Source organism: Cryptotermes secundus, unplaced genomic scaffold, assembly GCF_002891405.2.
Source record: "Cryptotermes secundus unplaced genomic scaffold, Csec_1.0 scaffold212, whole genome shotgun sequence".
In the NCBI taxonomy this organism is placed as follows: Eukaryota; Metazoa; Arthropoda; class Insecta; order Blattodea; family Kalotermitidae; genus Cryptotermes; species Cryptotermes secundus.
Genome location: NW_019721006.1, coordinates 502521 through 525372, shown reverse-complemented (window position 1 = coordinate 525372; position 22852 = coordinate 502521). Strand labels below are relative to the sequence as shown.

Here is a 22852-nt window from a genome sequence, read left to right as displayed (position 1 = left end):
GCAGTTATTATGGTGGTTATTGTCAGCTGTCCTCTGTATAATTCATGCAGAGTAAACGGACCCAATAATGCCATTACTTACCTGGACAGTCATTTTGAAGTTGACATAATATTTTTTAAACGCCATAATATATATTATTACTCCTTAGATATATTAAGTGCTGTGTACTTACTAGCATAAAATTCAGTTAATTTCTTCCATTATTAAAAAACAATTTCAAAAAGTGGCGTTAATCTAACAACATGGTGTATAATACTGACACATTCGAAAATTACGGTCAACTTGGAAACAAATGAGTAAGGGAAAATTCATTTAAACCATCTAGAAATAATTTAAGCAGGTATATGTTTCCCAGCTCTTGTTCGCCGACATAATCAATAAATATAATGTGGTATGCAGAACCGTTGCTATAGAACGGTCGTTACTAGGCAGCAGCCAATAAACAGCAACAGAGGAACGGTGTTTTCGGTGCGGTCCATGCGAGATGTTATAAGCAGGACAAGTTAGGAGTAGCCATTTATTTAGATTGCAGCTGGGGTTCAGTTGTTGTGAGCTGTTGCTGCTGGGAGCGAGTAGCTGAGGTCGGTGACAGTTCGTTAACCCAGAGGAAAGGGAACATCGGCCGTTGGAAGCCGCTGCTAAGCAACGTCTAGTGAAGACTGTAACAGACTGAGAAAGCCTACTGTAGAACAGCGAGAGCACAACCCTCACTTGTAGTTACGAGTTGTAAAAGTTCAGGAAACTTACTTACTTACTCATGGAGCTGAGCCCTTCTGGAAGAGCCGCCAATTCTGCAGCTACTCAAGAATTTCCCAGCATTTTATGGAACCCGAATGTTCATTACCGTGTTCACAAGAGCCCTCCACCGGTCCCTATCCCGAGCCAGATCAATCCAATCCATACCATCCCATCCTATATCTCCAAGATCCATTTTAATATTGTCCACCAACCTACACCTTGGTCTTCCCAGTGGTCTCTTTCCTTCTGGCTTTCCCACCAATATCCTATACGCATTCCTCGTCTCCCCCATTCGTGCTACATGCCCTGCCCACCTCATCCTCCTTGTCTTGATCATTCTAATTATACTTGGAGAAGAGTACAAGTTACGAAGCTCCTCATTATGCAGTTTTCTCCATCCTCCTGTCACTTCATCTCTCTTCGGTCCAAATATTCTCCTCAACATCCTGTTCTCAAACACCCTCAGTCTATGTTCCTCCCTTAATGTCGGAGACCAAGTTTCACACCCACACAGAACCACAGGCAAAATTATAGTTTTATATATTCTAATTTTTACGAATGTAGTACAAAAATCTTAATATAGCCTGTAACTGCTGTTCGACCTAATCGAATCAAGATTCAGGCTTAAATCCTTAATCATACCACAATCTTAATCAGTAATATACAAATCACATTATCACAAATAGCAAACCGAACTAACTAAACTCTTATTTATAAACACTTATTATTAATCGCTTTACCTGGCACTTCAGATCGGGCTGCAAAAGTCTTCATTTCAGACGATTAATAGAAGCCTTACTCTGAACACGACTACGTTAGTTTGGGATGCGACGTCCTGCAGTTTAGTAGACAAGCAATTGTCTACCACATTACGCGGCATTACATGCCAGAAGACAAGGGCCGTAACCTTGATATTCACCGTTGTAAGAACCTCAAATCTTGACTGATATTGACGCCTTATTGCCGAATATTATATGCGTAACAGACTGTTATTTAGTAATACAAAACTAAGAGCACTGTTGGTAATATTAAATACCAGTTTTACATAATTTCCTTCATTACTCCCAACTCATAAGACACCTTGAAACTTACTACACGTTTTAGTAGAAATCCCATTAAGATATTGGACTACAACGGTGACTAAGAACAGACTAGATGACGCAGAACTGCTCAGATAACGTAAATGTCAGGTGGGAAAACAGGAATGCCCAACATAGGGACGATATACATTAAACATATTATATATAGTAAATAATAGAGAATAGAGTCAGAAATGCACTGAGAACGAGTGAGGGTAGAACGACGGGGATATACAAAATTTTGAATCCTCGGCATCGTTCACAATTTATAAAAGTATATGTGACAACAACAGTTAAATCATAAGAGCACTTCCATACAAACTGTGGGCTTTATCTCCCGAATCAAAGGCCTGAAAAAAATTAACAGATTTTTCTTTTTAAAGGTGTTTCCAGAAAACTTCCATGAACTGGTTTCGTTTGGAAATAAACTATTTTTTTTCTATCTATTCAAGTCCTCAAATAAGGTAAGTTTGTTTATTTGCTATATTTTTCTATGAGATGGAGTGTAATTCAGTGACAAGGAAAAGGCTATATTACTCATATACAGTAGAACTTGGTTATAACGTCATCAAAGGGACCTAAAAATAGTGTCGTTATAAACGAATGTCGTTGTAACCGAAATGGGCACTTCCACAGTAGCCTTATGTTAGTCACGTAAAAATCTACCAAAAACCGAGTTAAAATGTTGCATTTTTTAGTGAAATACGTAGTTAAGTACAGACTAATGTAACATTAACGTGGAATTGCCCAAATGTGTAATATCAAAGACATATTACAGCGCTTTTCACTGACAATACACACCGCACTAATACTGTATATTAAAGGTAGGCCTACTCACCAAATTACAGTAGATTACATCAATTGTTGTGCCTTACTGTACCTAGATACGAGTACAGTAATCAGTTATCTTCATCTGTTTCCTGTTACTTGCCCAATACACACTTTCTAAATTACGTTCAATGTCCATATCAGAGAAATTCAGGAATGAAAATGACGTTACATACGAGGTTGATGCATTTGTGCATGTCGTACTAAGCAAGGTATAAAACCAGTTGCTTTATGAGGAATTAGTTCGTACCATTGAATATTTGACGCAATAGACAAGGTGTCGCAGAAACCGATGTTGCTATAACCAAGTTTTACTGTAATTGCAAATTGTAAAGGTTATGACTAAAAAATATTTTATCATACAGCATTATGCCATATTATGTAGTAACCTAAAGAAGGATTTACTGAACTGAATATACCGAAGATCTAATATTTGTTTCAAAACGGTTAAGTAGAACTCGTCTACTCCGAATACTGATGTGCACGATGTTATGATACATCTTGTTAACAGATATGTAACGAGCAGAACCATGACAGGGAACTGACTTTACCATGTGGATTTATTATTTTTTTTTTTTTGCGGAGAAAATTGAGGTGAGGCACATATTTCGAGCTTTCAGCCTTTTATGTGCAGTTTATCCTATCAGGATTTTCATTTTTAACGCTCATTTAAATAACTGATTAGCTTCGAGAGACAACGAGGTTAACTGAATTAATAAATAATAATAAAACATATTCAAGCAGTCGTACAGCACAGAAAGTAATATTAGGCTTACAAATTTACATTACAATTTTATTGTGCCATATAGTAGTAGGTAAAATAATTACTGTATAAATCAGCAGTTTGCATTTGTATACCCGACTACTTGAACATTTCAAGTACGCTGTTACCAGGGAGCCTAAGGTCTCAGTATAATCAGGTGCTGTGATGTAATGTAAATTGTAGTGCACGTTATACTGTGAAACTGTCACTGCAGATAATTTTGTAACGTAACTGTTAGTACCCGGACATTTGAAGTTCTTTATACACAGGTGTAATTATGAAGGGTTTTATTTCATTTCCATTTGTATTCTTGAAAAACTCTTCGAAGTGTATGCAAGAAAGTCTTCCTAACGCTAGATGTCATGAAATTTTTCTTATAAGGGAGATAAATGGATACCTGAATATTTCCTTCAGCCCTTCAGTCAAATGGAAATAGTGCAGGACGAAAATGAAGGGGCCACCGTTCAAAGTCGAAGTCAAAGTCATGTTGCAACTGACCATCGGCAGTGACGTAGACCGTTATGACATCATTACTTTCAGCAGACTTCCGGTATTCGCACACGGTGGGAAATTCAAATGTACTTACACACAACATAACGTGCCTGGTTCATTGGGTAGACATAACAGTAGACGAAACAAAGAAAGGGCGTGAAAGGACACTGTGAGAGACTATGTGACGTGTATATTATGACGCTGGGGCATTTGTCTGCAGTAAGAGAAATTATGACTCATTAGTCAAAATGGTCTGCCTCAGGGCTGATATTTTCCAAAAGTCAACTGAGGCTGGACCTATTCAAAAGAAAAACAACTCAATATAAATTAACTCCATGAAGCAGAGTCTTACTTAAAAAGCTAATAAGCTAATTTTGTCACAAATTACCATGAGATTCATCACCCTCACAATTTAAGGAACCTGAAAATTCACTACTACATCCATAAGAGCCTGTCAATGCAATCTGAGCCAAATGAATGAAATCCAAATTCTTATGGTCTACTTATTTTAGATCAGTTTTCATGCCAACTATTTACCTATGCTTAGATATCCAAAATGGTCTCTTTCTCTTCAGGCTTTCCAACTAAAATTTTGCATGTATTTCGTGCTTCCTTCGTGCATGCAACATGTTCTGATGATCTCATCACTGTGGGAATAGGAGTATCTGGCAACGAAAACAAAATACGAAGCTCCTCACTGTGTAATTATCTCCACCACCCTCAATCAATGTTCTTTCTTTCAGATGAGACACCTATGTGAAACAACTGATAAAATCATAATTTTGTATATTTTAATTTTTGGCTTCTAGATAGCAGATGAGAAGATAAAGATACTGACTGAACCAAACTAAATCATTCTCCAAATTTAATCTACCTTGACTCCTTTCATGAATATAATTTTGTTGTTATTGTAATCCCCTATTTGCCACATTTCAGATGATTTATTGGTTATCCTTATATTTGATTTTATGCTGCTTATTTGTGTCTCCCTGTATGATATTCATGTTTTTGCCAAGCAGATTCACAGACGAGAAGCTGATGTGTTCCGTGCAATTCCATTCACTCTTGATCTTCCTGCACCTTCCAATACCTATGTGGCAGTCATAAACTTGCTACGCGGAGGAAACATCAGTCCAGTCAATGTAGGAACCAGAAGTTTTGTGTGGTGATTGATCCTTCAAAATAATGCAACTATTATTAATCCTTCATAGGAAAATGTACAATATCGTGGTAAAAGGAAAGGTAAAGTTGTCCCTGTACTAAACTAATTAAACACTATGTTATGAAGGTGTATAGGGGAGTGGATCTATAGATCCACATTTTCTTGCTGTCGGCACTATAGCTGGAGGTGAGTGGTCAGCTCCACGCCCTGACCGCTTTACCCCCTGGAAAGAGACCCTGGTACACATTGGATATGAGGTTGGGTAGACCCTAGACCTGGTATGGACAACGTGGAGAGGATAAAATTCTTGGCCCTACTGGCACTTGAAGTCCGACCCCTTGGTCGTTAAACACGTGGCAAGTCACTATACTCACTATGCTATCCCGGATCCTACGATATTGTGGTGGCTGTGGAAATTTTGATGCTATGATGACACATGAATTATTAAAAACTGGAGGTGTAAAATTTATTTAATGATGTTAAAAAGACTGGGTATGAATGGTTTGAAATTCATCTATAATTTGGGGCTTGTACAATGGGACATATACAACATAATTATCAAAGAACTCAGCCACACGGCACCAAAAGAAAACAATACAATGCTCTTTAATCCCTCAGAGCAGTAAAACACAACATAAAATACATAGATTTTATCCATCTTTTCTTTCTTTCTTTACTATTACCCTGGCTCACTGTAATAATCTGTAAAAAAAAAGCTACACTCTATTAAAATTTTAATACCTTCTACACTCACGTGTTAGTGTTAAATCTTACAACAAACATGTGGGTTGCAATGTGCAAATTCATTCACAACTGTTGAATGCATATTCAGGCTACGAAACTCATGTTCTTTCCTCTTGCTCAAGAGAGAGAAAATCCCTTTGTTTTTAACATACATGTGAAATGGCATGAAATCATGACAGCTTACTTTCAAAACTTTTATTGTAATGGAGAGTGCTGGCACAATATGAACACCCACATCAAAACATGTCGAGGAAATGTAATGAAACAACATAAGATACTGATAAGTCCTTTGCTTTCCCATGTGTATAATTCAATTTCAGTATTAACTGGCTTATAAAAGCACAGGATAACAACAAAACACAAATTACTAACAAACAGATTAAAAAATTAAGATGAAATGGGATATACATCCTAACAGAACATGACCAGGAATTTCACAATTCACAAAATCTGGTACAAGTGAATTTTCTGTGTTATGTTAATTTTTAGGATTTTCCAAAATGTGTTTATATTCTCTTGAGAATTTTCTTTATTATTTTCAGATACTGTAATGACATTTTCTCTATCAACACTTTCCTTCAAGAGAAAGGAGTTATAAATCACTCCACTCATAATCATTGTTCATTAGACATACCGAAATGAGAGAAGTGGTCTTCATTCCATCTATATTTTATCCAACCAAGTACACCCCATTTTTAAAGTTTACTGTCAAGTCCATCAAAATGACCTCATCATAAATTGACTACCTATTACTTGGGAAAGTATGAAAACTATAAGCTTCTTTGGTAACAAATGCACATCTAACATGTGTCTGATTGTAGTATCTAGTAATTTACACAAGAAGTTCTGTTATAAATTCTAAGTTCTATAATAATAACATGTGATTAGGCTCTACCTAAATGGCTAACAAAATAATTTAATAAAATTCTTATCAAGAACAATAATCATTTACATCCATGCTTGAATTTTAAGTTGGGAACATATGAAGTATAAACAATCAAATATACAAACGAGCCCATATCTTACTGTTGAAGGAAAGTTATTGATGTATAGAATTTTCCAATGTAGGTACTGTTTTCAAAACTTTTCTCACATTTCTGGCCCTTATTCCTGCGAGATCTCAAATCTGGCCCATTTATCTCAATTTTATTTTGAAATCAGTGAATATGTAAAGCTTCATAAATTACAATAACTGTACATATATATAAATTGTAATGTTATCACGTAAAAGAATTACAATTCTTTGGTCCAGATTTAAAAAGTATAGAAAGATTTTTCAGAATAAATCAAACTATATTCCCAAAATAAAAAGAAATGTTATACATAACTACATGAAGTGCTTGTGGCATCTTACATTACACAGCACTAAAAATAAAACTTCACTCCAATGATGATATACACATGAGTAAGCTTAATACACCAGTGAGCAATGATCAGTAACAGTCTTGAACAAGAACGTATTTGATCTTCTGATTTTAATAACCCCTCACTGAATAAATCTGATTTTCTGTCAAAATGAAACAACACAAACCACAGTACAAATTGATTCTAAAAAGAGTCATTCCCGGGGGTGGGAGATGTTATCTTTCATAATGTACCACACTAGTTAAATTATTAATGTAACTTTGAAATTCCAATTAAAATTCATGACTTTGTAAATATAAACCATGCTTGGATTTATTCTTACATGTTTCCAATTTTTTTTTACAGATGTGGTTCCGATTCTGGAAAAGTACTGGTGGACAATTTATAATTTGACATCATGTAGCATAATTATATGCCAGGATTTTAAGTTGTAACTTTATTCCCATGTTGTTGGAAAATTAAAACAATGTTACGCAACAATATTTCAGGATTTTTTTTTCAAATATGTGGCACTCAGAAATTCATAATACGTGGATTTGACAGCCCAAAGAAATTTTCTGAAGCCCAAGATAGATTATTTTGGAAATAATTTCTCAACCTAGGATCAAATCACTTTTATATCTCAATTTTACACTATATACACTAAAGTAGATATGACTCTAATCTGTACACTTACAAGTGACTGTATACAACTACCATACAGTTTGGTACAAGCAACCAGAACATAAAATTACTAACAACTGCCCATCATCCATAGATAACTTCGAAGAACATACAGTAACCTCATTAGCACATCATAAGTTTACCACTAGTAACTGAAAACTAAAAATGGGGTAAATATGTCACTTGTAATTAAACTCTTTCTTGTTTACATTCACAATTAGCATATTTTGTAATATACTGGGTTATTCACTTTTATGGAACATAAAATAACCATTATTTTACAGGTGGCATGTGCACTTTTTGAATTACTTTCATCATTATATAAACTCAAAGTATTACCCCTATTTGAATAGCTGCTACATATATCATGCCAAAAGCCTACCTGACAGCTACTGTTACAGTTTAATGATGGCAAAATTTTGGGGAAACTCAGATTTTAAGGTCGTATCAGTCTTTCGGCTACTCTTACATATCTTAACATTGACGTACTATAGAAAGAATATTTCAGTTTCTCATAAAAAACTTGACACAAACACTGACTGTGAAGTTTCATTTCACTCTGAACTGAACCTAAGTCACTGTCTACAAATATGTCAGTAGTGCAACACCACCAGCAACACTCACTAAAATGACAAATATTCTTCATTCATTTATGTTTGTGGTTGTTAATTACATAATGATGCTTAGGTTTAAAAAAACAATAACAACAGGAACAGTGAATTAATTGTGGAAAAAATGGCAGGATGAAAGCACATAATGAAATTTCAGTTGATAAGTGAGCCACTGCCAGTAACTATATTTGCAACAAACCTGGCATCAACCTATACAGCAGGGTGAAGGAATTGTTTTAATGCAGAAGAATCCATACAACAGAATGAGAAACCACATACAATGGAAGGACAATAGCTTTTTTATAGTTCATTTTACAGTGTTATCATACTTAAATTATATAGCATCAAATGATATGATGATTGGTGAACAAAGAACGGGAAAGGATTTGGAAGGGAGCAGTCATGGCCTAAACTAGGTGTTAATCTATAATTTGCCTGGAGGGACTGGAAAAAACTAAGGAAATCCACAGTAAGGACAGCCATTGTCCTGGCCAAGATTTGAACCACACAAATCCTATATACACACCTAGATCATTGACATAACCGCTTGGTGGCTGTGATGATAAAAATGATGGTTAGCGCACACAACCTAATACTTAATACTGAATCAGAATCACTGTGGGGACTTGGTACTCTCCACTTTAACAAAATATGCTTCAGCATATTCATTATCAAAGACTTAGAGAAATACTGCCACCTGTTTTTGAATAGGAACAAAACCAACTAACAGGACTGAGAATCAAATGTCTTACCCTAAGAACATGAATGCTCCAGTTGTAATAATGTTGCTTGCACATTTCTTAAGTGTCTTGTAACATAGCATATCCTAAAATATTCACAACTCACATGCAAATAGGAAAGCTCTGAAGAGAGCAGCCTTATCATTTATGGTTGTGGCCTTAGAATACACACTGATAACATTCAAGGACATGTAATACAAGGGTTAAATAACTAGTGTACCTTTTGACCACATCATTTATCATTTACATACAATGCATTTTTATGTTCGTATGTTAATAACATAAACACTGAAACATTCAGATACAGTAATAACACTTGTTTTGTTATTCCACTGGCCTACAATTTGCAAAGAGAATTTACTTATTTTCAGCTAAATCCTTTAGTGTTCATAAAATATTAAAGAAACTGAAGCCTGTAATTATTTAAACGTTTATACTGAAGCAGAAGAAGTGATGTAACATTTCAAAGTGAAGTCATCAAGAATATTCAAAGCTATGTATATCAATGCCACCATTACTTTCATTAAGCCTCATGGTTTAAGCCATGCTCTTTTGATTAATTTGTAACATACATGTATCCTGCTATAAAAGTTGTTTCAACTATCTACTCCTTTATGCTTGTTCACCACCTTGTCAAGATCAACATCACTAATATCAAATTCATTTTCCTGAGTTATTTCAATGTTATCTTTCCTTCTTCCTGATCCCCTAAGTAGTCGCCTTCCAACAGGTTTCTCCACCAAAATTTTGTATTCATAAATGATGAGTGAGAGGAATAAAAAAACACATTAACTCTAAAATAACAAAATGATGCAATTCTTTATTGGAGTCCATCGTAACACAACAACATAACAGTCAAGGTTAATATTACCTTAGCCACATGTTTCAGCTTTTAATGTCATCATTGGGGGGGGGAAGTGGTTAGCACTGCCTCCCTGGGCCTTTCTGTCATACCCTTAACAATAAGCTGCAAAAATGGTCCCATTAGTTTTGCTATGTCTATCCGTCTGTCTCTCTGCAGATCCCTCAGAAACAACTGAATGGATTTCTTTTTTTGAGCTTGACACTGCATACTACTACTAAAATTTGTCAACACACTCCACTTTGGTAAAAATTGGACAACAGTAATGGATACTATAAGATCTACATGCATCTAAATCATACCCTGCTAAATATTTATTTCAGCAGAAAATAGTCTGAACAAAAGTTGCAGAGAAAAATAAAACACATTTTATATCCAACATACCTTTTCCATAAGTCTCATAACTTGAGAATGGTTGGACTGCGTTTAATAAGTTTTTATACACTAGGTCCTTCCACAAATCTGTCAAACCATTTCAAGTTTCATAATGATCAGTGCAACAGAAGTGGTATGTTACATAAGAGCCTATTATGAATTCGGGGGCCACACAGTTCGTCTAACGTAGTTTCTTACTAAACTATTCATCTAATCTTGCAACACTTTTATTCTACTGTAACTCAAGCAAAATAATAATGATATGTCCATGTACAATATCAAATTTTCCCAAGATTGAAACACTGATTTCCTATATAGGAAGCCAGAACAATGTCCATTACATCAATTATCTGAACATAGCTCACCAGAATGTACATATATATACTTTCATAGTCTATTGTGTTGCCTTTTGACTGAGAACAGTAACTATTTGCCAACTGATTTTTTGGTGCAATAGCAACTAAAAGACACAAAAGGCTATAACAGTGCAGAGAGTCAATAATAAAATATATACATTATTATTTTGTTTATAATGCTTTTTCTATTAATGAATAAGACAGAGGCAAGGATGATATATATGTAATCCAACTTGATATAGTGCATGGCCTTGGTATACTTCATTACTTACAATTCACGATTTCAGCCATGACTTTGTGGAGTAAAAAGTACAGGGAGAATTTTTACTCACTTGAAAAGTTCATGGCTCTGTGCTTCACAGTGGCTGGTGCGCCACCTGCTTGCATATAAATTTTGCCGATGAATCAGCTGATAAAGTTTGGAACGAAGGGAAGTAATTAACTTTTAGACCGCTTCATGACATTATGTTTCACATTGAACAGTGCCGTTCATGCATGGGATTTGTTTACAATTTGTCAGCAGCAGGGAGCAGTTATCAGCTCCATTAGCCATTTGTTCTCAGTTTCAGCTAGTGAGCAGTGTGGTACATCATGGTGCGGTATACTTTAGAGCAATGTGTATTTCTGTATGACAGCTATGCGAAATATGGATCTGTTAGAATGTATCAACAAAAATTTTGAGGTTAATTTCATGATGATATAATTCCCAGCAGACAAACAATTCACAATTTGGTGAATAAACTTAGAACAACAGAGCTCTTAATAGACAAGAACCAAAAATATAAGTGAAGTTACATGACACAGGGTGAGACTTGAACATACACCTAGAAAATCACTGAAATGTCTAGCTCAAGAGTCAAAGTGTCAAAGTCTAGTGCAAGAATGGCAACACAACTGCTGAAGCCATCCAGTGAAAGTTGGTGTCTGGTGTGCTCTAAGTGCAATTAGGATTTTTTACCTGTGTTTTTAATGAAACAATTAATTGCAAAAAATATCTACATGTAGAGAGGACAGCATTTTCAAACACCTCCTGTGATCTGTGAATTGTACCTCCTTCATTCTGAATGTTATCAGCCATCAGGCATGCTGATTCATCAGCAAAATTCGCATGCGCCTTGTGGCTAGTGGTACACTGTCACCGCAAAGCACAGAGCCATGAACTCATCAAGTGAGTAAAAATCCTCCCTCTATAAAACACATTTAAAATTTTCTGATTTATCAGTTCTTTAATATTGATGATATCAATGTTACTCTATTTATAATACAGCATAAAAATTAACATTCATGAATCAAAAGACTAAAGGCCAAATCAGAGGAAAAGACAGAATTTCTATGCTGTATTTCCCTAACTTGTTACATACCAGTATTATGACAATCTAAAATATTCTCAATGACTTCACTGCTAACCCTTGACTTCAATACATGAAAACATTTCACTATTAAACATATATAATACTCTGATACATAATTGGGTACATGAGCACAAGAACACATCAATTACTGAACTCCAATGTTAATTTCTGAGTTGGGATCAAATAACATGCCAGATGGATGCAATTTCTTGTTACTAGCTATCAGAAGGAGGCAGAGCTTAATTCTGTGCAATAGGAACAGCCAATTTCACTATAAGGGATTCAGTTGGATTTTCTATCAGAGAAACATCTGACTTCTCTGTACAGGATAAAGTTGACTTCCTGCAGACTGCCTGCTGTCTTCTCTTCTTACCAGAAGGGTTGCTGATTTCACTATATGGAAGATAACCATCTTCTCTGTATATGGAACAGTAAATTTATCTACAGAGGTTATAGATGACTTCTCTGGATAAGACATACATCAGGCCCTCATTATGAAACACCTCATTATATTCTGGATTTGGTTACACTGTGGCTTTGATCATATCCCCCAGTATGATTACCTGCCACATGTTTTATGTCATACAAATTTTTATTAATGTTTTAGTTACTCTATAAAACTATACTGCAGCATTCTTTGATGCAGTGTGCAGTCTACAGTCTGCTATAAAGAGATTGTATGCTTCTGGTTCCTCTAATGTTTAGATTATTTTGTTCAAACAGCAGAATTTAATAAGCACCCTTTTACCTGCTTGATCAAAAACAGTCAGAAATCCTGCTGAGCTGTTGAACAGGGTTAGTCCCAAAAAACTACATCATACTGACTGTTTATTAAGAGTGGGCAGTCCTGCAATACTGATGATGAAAAGGAAAGACTCTACAACAGCAGAAATGCATCAGAAAAGTTAATAATGGCAAATCAAAACCTGGTTTATTTCACCAACCTGGAATTTCAGAAGGAACAATATGTGGCTGTAAGAAAGAACACTTACATTTATTTGTACATTCCAAAGAAGACAATGTTGGGCTGCAAAGAGAGAAGACTGGACTTTGTGAAAACAGTTACAGTGGAAAGTGTTTGTACAAGTGGTTCCTACAAAAGTTTGGTAAAAGAGTGCCTATAATTTGGATAATTTTAAAAGCTAAAGCAGTTGAATATAACAAACTACTCAGGAATGAGCCATTTAAAGCTTCTAAAGGGCAGCTTTGGAGGTAGCAGGGGACATGCCAAATTAACACTGAAGGCGAACCTGTATCTGGGGATAGTACAGCAGCTTCACAATTCCCAGAAATTCTATGTAAAGCTACTGAACAATTGTACAACCATAACAAAACAGCACTGTACTACAGACTGCTTCCAAACAAATTATCAGACTTTGGAAAAGCACTCAGCAATGCAGGTGGCAACTGACAAAGAGTGACCTCATTCCTGTGTTCCAGTAAGACTGGCAACAACACTCTGAAACCACTGCACATTGGTGAAAGTCAAAGTCCTTTTTATTTGAAGCACATTATCATGAAATCTCTGTCTGTGATCTACAAAAATGGTTCCAGTGTTTGGGCAGCATGTCATTTTTTTGCCTCTTGGTTTTAAACTGATTATGTGTCACGTGAGTCAAAAAAAACTTGAAGAAATGGTTTTATTATTGTTAGATCACTGTTCAGCTTATTCTTCTACTGATGTCAGAAAACTTAAAGATGGAAAGATTAGAGCCACATTTCTGCCAAACAAGAGCACTGCACTGATTCAGCATATGGATTATGGTATTATTCGAGTCCTTGAAACCTACTATCACATTGAGCTACTTGGTGGAGTTGTAAACTCTGGATTTAAAAAGTAGGGGATTTCTAAAGATATTAATGCTAAAGCATGTTGCAGACAATGTTGGTTTAGGCCAATAACTATTGCAAACTACAAGAAAAAGCAATGGAAAAGATAACATCACAGAAGTTGAGACGAAGTTAATTCCATTTCTAAAACAAGATGAGAGGACTGTGTGTGTGATACACTCAATAGTAATTTAGAGGCATATTACCTGGTGGTTTGACTGAGGTAGGATTAGGAAGTCTGGTCACGCAGCATCTTAGTGAAAAGGATACCACAGATTATGTGAAAAATGGGAAGATGATGAACCTGCAGCCAGAGACATAGTAAATGACTGAGAAAACAACACTGATGATTCCTATGATGTAGCGTTACTAAAACTGTGGGGAATGGGAGGGTGGTGCTAGAAAGGGTTAATGAGGTGATGACACGTACAAGATAATAGGCATGTTGAACACTATTTACTGCATCTAGCCAATGTTAAGCAACATGTTCTCAAAAAGCAGTCATCAGCCCCAACAAACTACATTAAATTAATAGTTTAATCGGGAGGCAAAATAGCAGTAACTTCCACTGGTCTATGCCATACCACTGGTAACATGAAAATCTGAGATATACCTTAAAATTCATGTATATATTTTAATCACTGCATAAATACTGTGTACATAATAACATGGATTCCAAAATCAGGTAACTGTCAATTTCACTTATGATGTGGGTAGTGAAGCTGTCTCCTGACGCCTGCTTTATATTGAGGGTCTACTTAGTTCACTTTTCTGGATACTGGATAGCTGACTTCTCTGAATATGGGACAGCAGAGTTATCTGGGTAGAGGACAGATGTCTTCTCTGGATACGGGGCAGCTGACTTCTCCAAATATGGGATAGCCAGTTTCTCTGTAAAAGGGATAAAAGTCCTCTCTATATGAGATACAGGTGATTTCTCTTCAAGAGGTATGGACGAATTCTCTACATGAGGTATAATCGATATTTCTGAGAGAGGAAGAGAGGATTTTTCCCTACGATGACTTTTTTCGTGACTTTGCAGATGCTGCTTGATACTAAATGTCTTCTTGCACACAGAACACGCAAATGGCTGGCTATCAGTATGTAACCTGGCATGTTGTGAGAGGTAGTATTTGCTTCTGAAACCCTTGTTACAAATAGGGCAGTGGTGACGCTGAATACCGGTATGAATCTTCAAATGCCTTGCAAGATGACTCCTTAAAGGAAAGTGTTTAAAGCATATTGAACACTTGTGTAACTTATCCCTTGTATGAAGTCTCATATGTACTAACATTGTGTCTCTTCTAGCAAAAGTTTTATTGCACATAACACATTCATGTTGTTTCTCTTTGATGTGGGTCTTGGAATGTATCTTAAGGTTTCGTTGACATTTAAACATTTTATTACATACAGTGCACTGATGTGGTTTCTCTTCTGAATGTACAAGACTGTGCCTATTCAAGTGGAACTTCTGTGTGAAACACTTTAAACAGATGGGGCATTTATATAAGTTGTCTCCTGTATGCAGTTTCATGTGAAGACGCATACTATCCTGCCTTGAAAACAATTTGTCGCACAGCGGACACTTGTGACGTTTATCACTGTAGTGAATTTCAGTGTGAATGTTCAACTCAGAAATGCTTTTAAATGATTTGCTGCATACATAACATGGATAAGGTCTCTCCTGGGAATGTATGGTAACATGTCGATTTAAATGAAATTTCTGAGGGAAACACTTCAAACAAACAGGGCACTGAAACAATTTGTCATTAGAATGCAACCTCATATGAAGAAGCATGGTATCTCGTCGAGAAAACGTCTTTTGGCACACTGTGCATTCGTGACGAATAGTAGAGGAATGGCAGTTCTTAATGTGTATATGAAGGTCACCTTTCTTCTTGAATGACTTCTTACACACCATACAATGGTGGGGTCTCTCAACGGTATGTACTGTCATATGGCGGTTTAAGAGACCTTTCCGCATGAAACACTTCATACACACTGGACACTGATGCAATTCACTCCCTGTATGAAATGCCACATGTCTTTGCATTAAATGAACATCAGGAAATGATTTTTGGCAAATAGGACACTTGTACAATTCCTCATTATGAGACATTAAATGTATGTCCAACTCAAGTTTTCTATCAAAAGATTCCTTACATATTGAGCAACTTAAAGGAAATTTTGGAGAATTCTTTTTCACATTCTTTAACTTATGTAATTTGTATGATGAAATTTCATCAAACCCTAATACCATCCCTACAGCTTCACTCACTTCACCATAATGCATGTCCCTTATGTAGTCTGTATTAGTGGCAACACTTCTCTGAGTGGTCTCATTAAGAAAACTGTTCTGAATATGTGTAGGAAAATCTATATTTTTTTGATAAATATTAGCACCAGAATTCATCAAACCCACCTCTTCCATGTTTACTGTACACCATGTCCTCACAAACTATATCCAGAGGCCTTGGTTACCTGATAAAGTTGACACTGCTGTTACACAACAATAGAAATGCTGATGGACCGACCATCATAAATATTCACTATGCTGCTATTACCAGTGTTCCTGTGTTCTTCTCTTGAAATCTGAAAACTAAAACACAAAGAATTTAAAAATATGCTGTCAATAGGTTGTAAGATAAAGAAGGCTGTCTTCTGGGATGCAGCACCCTGTAGATATTGTCTTAACGACATTTCACCTGCTCATGCTGGTTCATTGCTCACGGATTTCTTATACCCTGAAGATGGAGGTGATACATTCTCTGAAACGTGGTTAACACAATATCTACACAGCGCTACATCCCAGAAGATGGCATTCTTCATGGTCACTGCCGTGAAAACCTCAAATCTTACAGGTTGTAAGATACTTTACAATTACAATAAAGAAATATCCTGGTTCAAGAATCTTTCATTTTTCAAAGACCTGGTAAGTCCTGTTAATTTTGGTGGAAAAAATATTATCACTGAAAACATAACTACATTCTAGGTTTCTGAAGTAATATTTTTTCACTGAATGGACTGCCTCTGTGGTCTAGTGGTCAGAGTTCCTGGCTACAGATCCAGAGGTCTGTGTTTGATTCTTGGCATACCAGATTTTCTGAGATGTAGTGGGTCTGGAATTGGGTCCACAGCCTCGTGTGGATAACTGAGGAGCAATTTCAAGGAAATAGCAGCTCCAGTCTAGAGAACCGAAATTAACGGCCATGGGGATCCGTTGTGCTGACCATGCGACACCCTCTATCCACTAAAGTTGGCACTAACTTCGCCAATAAGCAACGGTCATTCGGTCGGTATAGTTCACCTGTGGGCTACAGGCCACGGGGTCTCTTTTTGTTGTTTCTGATCTGAAATATGGTGTGATCACTAACAAGTATAACATTTCTTCTCTGTAGTTTTCACAAAATACATAGAACTGAAGCATTCTGACATATGTGTAAGGTCTATACCTTCCAGATAAACCTTGGAATAATTGTTAAAATAAACTGAAGGCAAATTAGTTTCTGGGTATGAGAAAACTAGATGTCACTGCTTTAATTTTTGAAATGTCAAAGTTGTAATGAGCAGGTTCCAGATTTATTCTCAAGTGTGGATGACAGTTTTTTATTTCCCCACATTTCAGATTATAGAGAGCCGGTATCTGTTTCTATAATTTTACGCCACAATTTTGCTTATGTTCTGGTTTCCTTGGACCTTCTTACTGGCAGTTTTTGTTATAGTTGAACCATGAAGCTACAAAAAAGAAAAAGCTAATGACAACTGCACAGGAACTTCTGGTTCATGCTCATGATGATAATTTACTGGACAAAAACAAAAATACCATAAAGGAAACACAAGCTCTATCAGATGCTGGTAAGGAGGTTGGTATAGAAGTAAACGTAGGGAACATTTTTTCATGTCTTTGTCACCAAACTGCAAGGAAAAATTATAATACAAACATACCTAACATAAGTTCCGAGAATGTGGCAGAATTGAGATATCTGGAAACAACAGTAACAAATCAAAATTAGTCACAAACAAATTAGAAGCACATTAAATTCAGAAAATTCCTACCACTCAATTTAGCACTTTTTTCATCTTGTCTGCTATTTAGAAACTTTAAAGTCAAAGTACTCGGAACTATAAATTTTCCTGGTGTTTTGTATGAGTGTGGAACTTGATCTCCCACATTACTGAAGGAAAATGGTACAAGGGTATTTGAGAACAGTGCTTAGGAAGATATCTGAACTTAAGACAGAAACGAAGTAGTAGAAAGCTTGAGTAAATTGGAAAATTAGGAGCTTCATAATTTGTAGTCTTCACCAAAAATATTACAAAGACAGTCAAACTATGAAGGATAAGAGGGGTGGGGTATGCATGGGAGATTAGAGAAATGCATACAAAATTTTAGTCAGAAACCTGGAAGGGAAAAGACTACTTACAAGGTCTAAACATAGATGGGAGGATAATATTAAAACTGATCTTAAAGAACTGGGGTGGGAGATTGTGAAATGAAGTCGTCTGGTCCAGCAGATGAACTATTGGTGGGCTTTTATGAACACAGTAATGAACCTCTGAGATCAATAAAATGCAGGGAATATTCTGAGTAGCTAAGAGACAAAAGACTCTGCCTCATCGTGCTGGTTAATTACATTTCAGCCATGAGGTCAAATCCTCAGATGAAATGTATTTGGAAACAGATTCCAAATCCTTCAGGTAATAACATTTTACCAACTTATCTGTTCTCTTCCATTTCTCCTTAACTTCATAACTAATACAAGGAATTATCATTACAGAATTATGCATCATCTAAGAACACAGAGCATCCCAAACTATCTTTCTAGACATGATACATGCATTTTCCTCAATATATGCAATAGCAGCATTAAGAGAGATTACTGTCACAATTAAAATGATTGGTGAAGTATTATATTTGTAAAACTACCTTCAGGGATGCTATGCATCTCATCTGTTTTAACTTTCAAATTTAATTGTTTTACAGTATACAGGGTTATTCAAAAAGAATGAACCAATTTTATTACGCAATATTTTATTAAAAAAAGTAATACAAAACTCCAGCTAAGTCACAAGTCTTCTACTCACAATCAACTTTTATTTCCTGTCTTACAAGTGTTCAATGTGGCCACCACCTGCAGCACAGGCAACATCAATGAGATAAGAGAATTCCTCCCAGGCGCGTATCAGCATATCATGATGCACTGAGTTAATCGCTGTTGTTATTCGATGTTTAAGGTCATCGAGCTTAGTGGGTAGCGGTGGAACATAAACGTGATCTTTTACATATCCCCACAAGAAGAAATCACACATGATGCGGTCTGGGGATCTCGCAGGCCGAGCACAAAGAGCAAGGTCTTGGGCCCCCTTCCGACCAATCCATTGCTGGGGCACTTTTTCATTTAAAAAAGTTTGGACCATCAGGTGCCAATGGGGCGGTGCTCCACCTTGTTGCAAAATGAAGTCATGCGAATCTGCTTGCAGTGAAGTGAAGAGACAGTTTTGGAGCATATCGAGATAGGTTTGTCCTGTAACGGTGTTTCCTTCAAAGAAAAAGGGACCATAAACCTTGTCCTGAGACACTGCACAGAAGACATTCACCTTAGGGGAATCTCTTTCGTGCCCAACTGTTTCATGTGGGTGCTCTGTTCCCCAAATACGCACATCGTGAGGAATGACTGTGCCGCTCAAGTGAAAAGTCGCTTCATCACTAAAAATTAAACGTGAAATGAAGGTTTCATCTTCCATCACCTCCAGCATCGAATCGCAAACTTCCATCCGCTTCCTTTTGTCGTCATTGGTAAGTGCCTGAATGAGCTGCAGTCTGTATGGTTTTAAATGTAGATGTACTGTTAGCACACGTCACACAGTGGATTGAGGGATCGCAAGCTCATGGCTAGCTCGATTTGTTGACTTCCGCAGGCTCCTCTCAAACGCAGCACGGATTCTCGCCACTTGTTCCTCCGAGACTCGTGGTCGTCCTGGACTTTTTCCTTTACACAGACACCCACTCTCTTGAAACTGTCGAAATCACCACTTAATGTTCTTAGGATAGGGTGGATTAATACCGAATCGCCTTCAAAAAGCATGCCACACCGTGAAAACCGAATCTGTTTTCGCGAACTCGTGAACGCAGAACGCCTTTTGCTGAGGACACGCCATTCCGAGGGTAAACGAACAACTGAACATTGCCGGAAGAGCGACTCAACTTCAGCGCCCCTGTGGCAGCCATTCACAACTTAGATAACTCCTCTTTCAAATGGTCACTGACTCATTCCAGGATAATGCTTGAGAACTGAAGCAATGTGTCATGAAATCGGTTCATTCTTTTTGAATAACCCTGTATTATTGGCAGTACTGCAAGATGAACTTGTTCAAACCTATCATGATATATATGATGGGTTCTGTACGTGTAAATAATTACCGCATACAACATATCAAGGTCAACGAAAAAAAAACCTTCATAAATACATACAAATATGTCTTAGAAACTAATTTATCATAGTTCAGTTTTATACTCTCACTTTTGAGATAGTGGTAGACGAAGACCAATCCACTAAATGAATCTGTTTACAAAGAAGGGTAGCACTTACAGCTGAGTTGTTCTGGTACCTCATCCCTTAGTGAATGCCAATCTAGCTTATGAGCATTGAGGGGCACCACCAAGGTGATAGTAATGATTATGATGGATGATTATATGAAGACTGTAACTTAATCAAAATTAATTTTACTATATATAATTCTCGCACTGAAGCAACACATACACACACACACACACACACTCTCTCTCTCTCTCTCTCTCTCTCTCGACTAGAGAACTGTTATTCTGGCAGGTGTGTTCAGCTTCAGAATATTCTAAGAATAACTGACACATTCTACAGTGTGTACGGAGGAAACTTCGCAACACTGCTGACCCAGCCCAACATTCCTCACATATTCCTGCTGTAAAAGCTTGTAGCAAAATGAGTCATTTACGCTGATAAATGTGCACCGTTACAGTTACAGTTACAGCAGCAATCTGTGAGAAATATTGGGCCCGGTCAATGGGGTTGCAAAGTTTCCTCCTTAACTAAACACCCTGTACAAAGTATTCCATAACCTTTATGTTGTGAAAGCTGGCTCAAGCAGTAATACTTCTGCAGGATTTGAGGTTCTCACAGTTGTGGTTATAGAGAACACTATTTCCTGGGACATAACACTAGGTAGCCTGTTGAAAGTCAAACGACGTTTTGGAAGAACATATTGCCTCCATCTTCAGGTTTCTTGTTTGACTGATTATTTGACCCTGAAGATGGAGGCATTAGGTTCCTCTGAATTGTCAGTTGACCTTCAACGCATGACATGATGTTATATCCAAGAAGACAGTGCTCTTCAGTATCACTTCTGACTTGTATTATAGAGGTGATCAGTTTGGGTCTCAGCCAAGATACTATCCTGCTTGAGGTATTCTGTGATTTTCTTCAGTCTTTCTAGGCAAGTATCAGGACACAACCCTAAATTAGGCCATGATTGCATCCTTTGACATATTTTCTTATTAATATTCAGTCAACCAATCATTTAATGCTACATAGTCTGTATTACTGACAGCATCATTAAATAAACTACAAAATAATAAATTAAATCTTTATATCACAGACAATGGATACAGATGGCATTAGTCTAGAATGACACACAGATAACTTCTGATGGTTTACTATAAAGACATAAACTTTGTTCCCATATAATTAAACGTAATTTAATAAGGTGGCCATTTAAACACCCAAAATAAATAACAAAATAAAAAACACACATTCCTATGATACCAACTAATATATTGAGAATTCATGAATTTAAATTCAAACAGATATGAGACAAGTTTACACTATTTAAAAAACAACTGCCAGTGGTACAACTTTTTTCCTTCTTTCAATATGATTGCGCAGCAGATCATATGCCTAATAATTTTAATATGCATGGTATGGGAAGAAGTGAAACTTGTAGTTTTTTTTTTGCCCCACTCAATGGCAAGTGATTTTCACATGCATTGTAAACACAGCACAGTGTCATATTAAGACAACCAACATTTAAAATCAGGGGCCACTGAACCTTACAAATTAACTCCGTAACAAGTCAATATATTTCTCAAGAAGTGGATCATTATTAAGGGAACCATTCCTATGCTTCACTGTTAGATGTTCAATATTATCGTATGAGGAGTTTTTGTAATCATTCGAATTTAAAACTATTTCACTTTCTGAGCAGAACGATGCGAAATATACAATAAAAAGGTGGTAGGCTTATACCTGCTGTAAGGGAAGGAACAACACGCCAATTCGTTCACCGTTATGAACTCGAAACTACCCATTTCATTCACATTAAATGGTCCTATACCGATAAAATAAAATTATCAGATATTCCAACGTTATACGTTTAAGTTTGGAAGAGTTAACATTGGCACTAAATTCTGGATATAAAGATGTTTACTAGCATCGCCAGAAATAATATTTTTTTCTTTTCAAAATGCGTTCATTACGTACCATAACCTGTATTTCAAAAGCAAGTTATATTTATTGCAGCCATATTTTCTTATCCCTATTCGCCTTCTAGCACTTTTTCCGACTTCACTGTTCCCGCAACATATATTAGAAGACGCAATAATGTCCACGGATTGTATTTTCCTTTTTAGACTATGAATGAAACAATTAAAGAAATATTGACAAGAATAGTCGGCTACCTTGTGGACATGGTGCCGGAAGGTTTACAACTGTAGCAGAACAATATCAGGATCGCCAACTTGTTGATCATGTCAAAATATGCGGAGTGCGATTTGGATTGAACGGGATCCGTTTGTTACGCTTGTGAGTTGAGTTCTGTATTCTGGAATGTAACTCCTTGAGGTCCGGTAAAAGTCAGTCC

The 22852-nt window shown here is 36.5% G+C and overlaps 1 protein-coding gene and 1 long non-coding RNA gene across 7 annotated transcripts; one reads left to right on the top strand and one right to left on the bottom strand.

Moving 5' to 3' along the window:
* The first annotated feature begins 2012 nt into the window (after nt 1-2012).
* On the top strand, nt 2013-11816 carry LOC111874829. Its single transcript, XR_002844618.2, has 3 exons — nt 2013-2281; nt 4920-5142; nt 7517-11816. It is a non-coding gene; the product is annotated as an uncharacterized LOC111874829 (long non-coding RNA).
* A 2745-nt stretch (nt 11817-14561) lies between these two features.
* Nucleotides 14562-22821, bottom strand: LOC111874806 (zinc finger protein OZF). Of its 6 annotated transcripts, none has more exons than XM_023870645.2 (4): nt 22474-22821; nt 17906-17943; nt 16383-16559; nt 14562-15985 (listed from the first exon to the last, which is right to left on the bottom strand). In XM_023870645.2, exons 3-4 carry the CDS (start codon nt 16405-16407, stop codon nt 14724-14726), a joined length of 1287 nt encoding a protein of 428 aa, XP_023726413.1. In that variant the 5' UTR covers nt 16408-16559; nt 17906-17943; nt 22474-22821; the 3' UTR covers nt 14562-14723. The 6 variants fall into 6 exon arrangements, with proteins under 6 accessions (XP_023726413.1, XP_023726423.1, XP_023726376.1 ...); XM_023870655.2 differs by having other exon boundaries at nt 16442-16559; nt 22474-22818; XM_023870608.2 differs by having other exon boundaries at nt 14562-16559; nt 22474-22818.
* Between the last annotated feature and the right edge of the window lie 31 nt (nt 22822-22852).

Excerpts from the sequence above, each read along its gene's own strand:
- LOC111874806 (XM_023870608.2), bottom strand. The coding sequence starts at position 16,391 with ATGGAAGAGGTGGGTTTGATGAATTCTGGTGCTAATATTTATCAAAAA.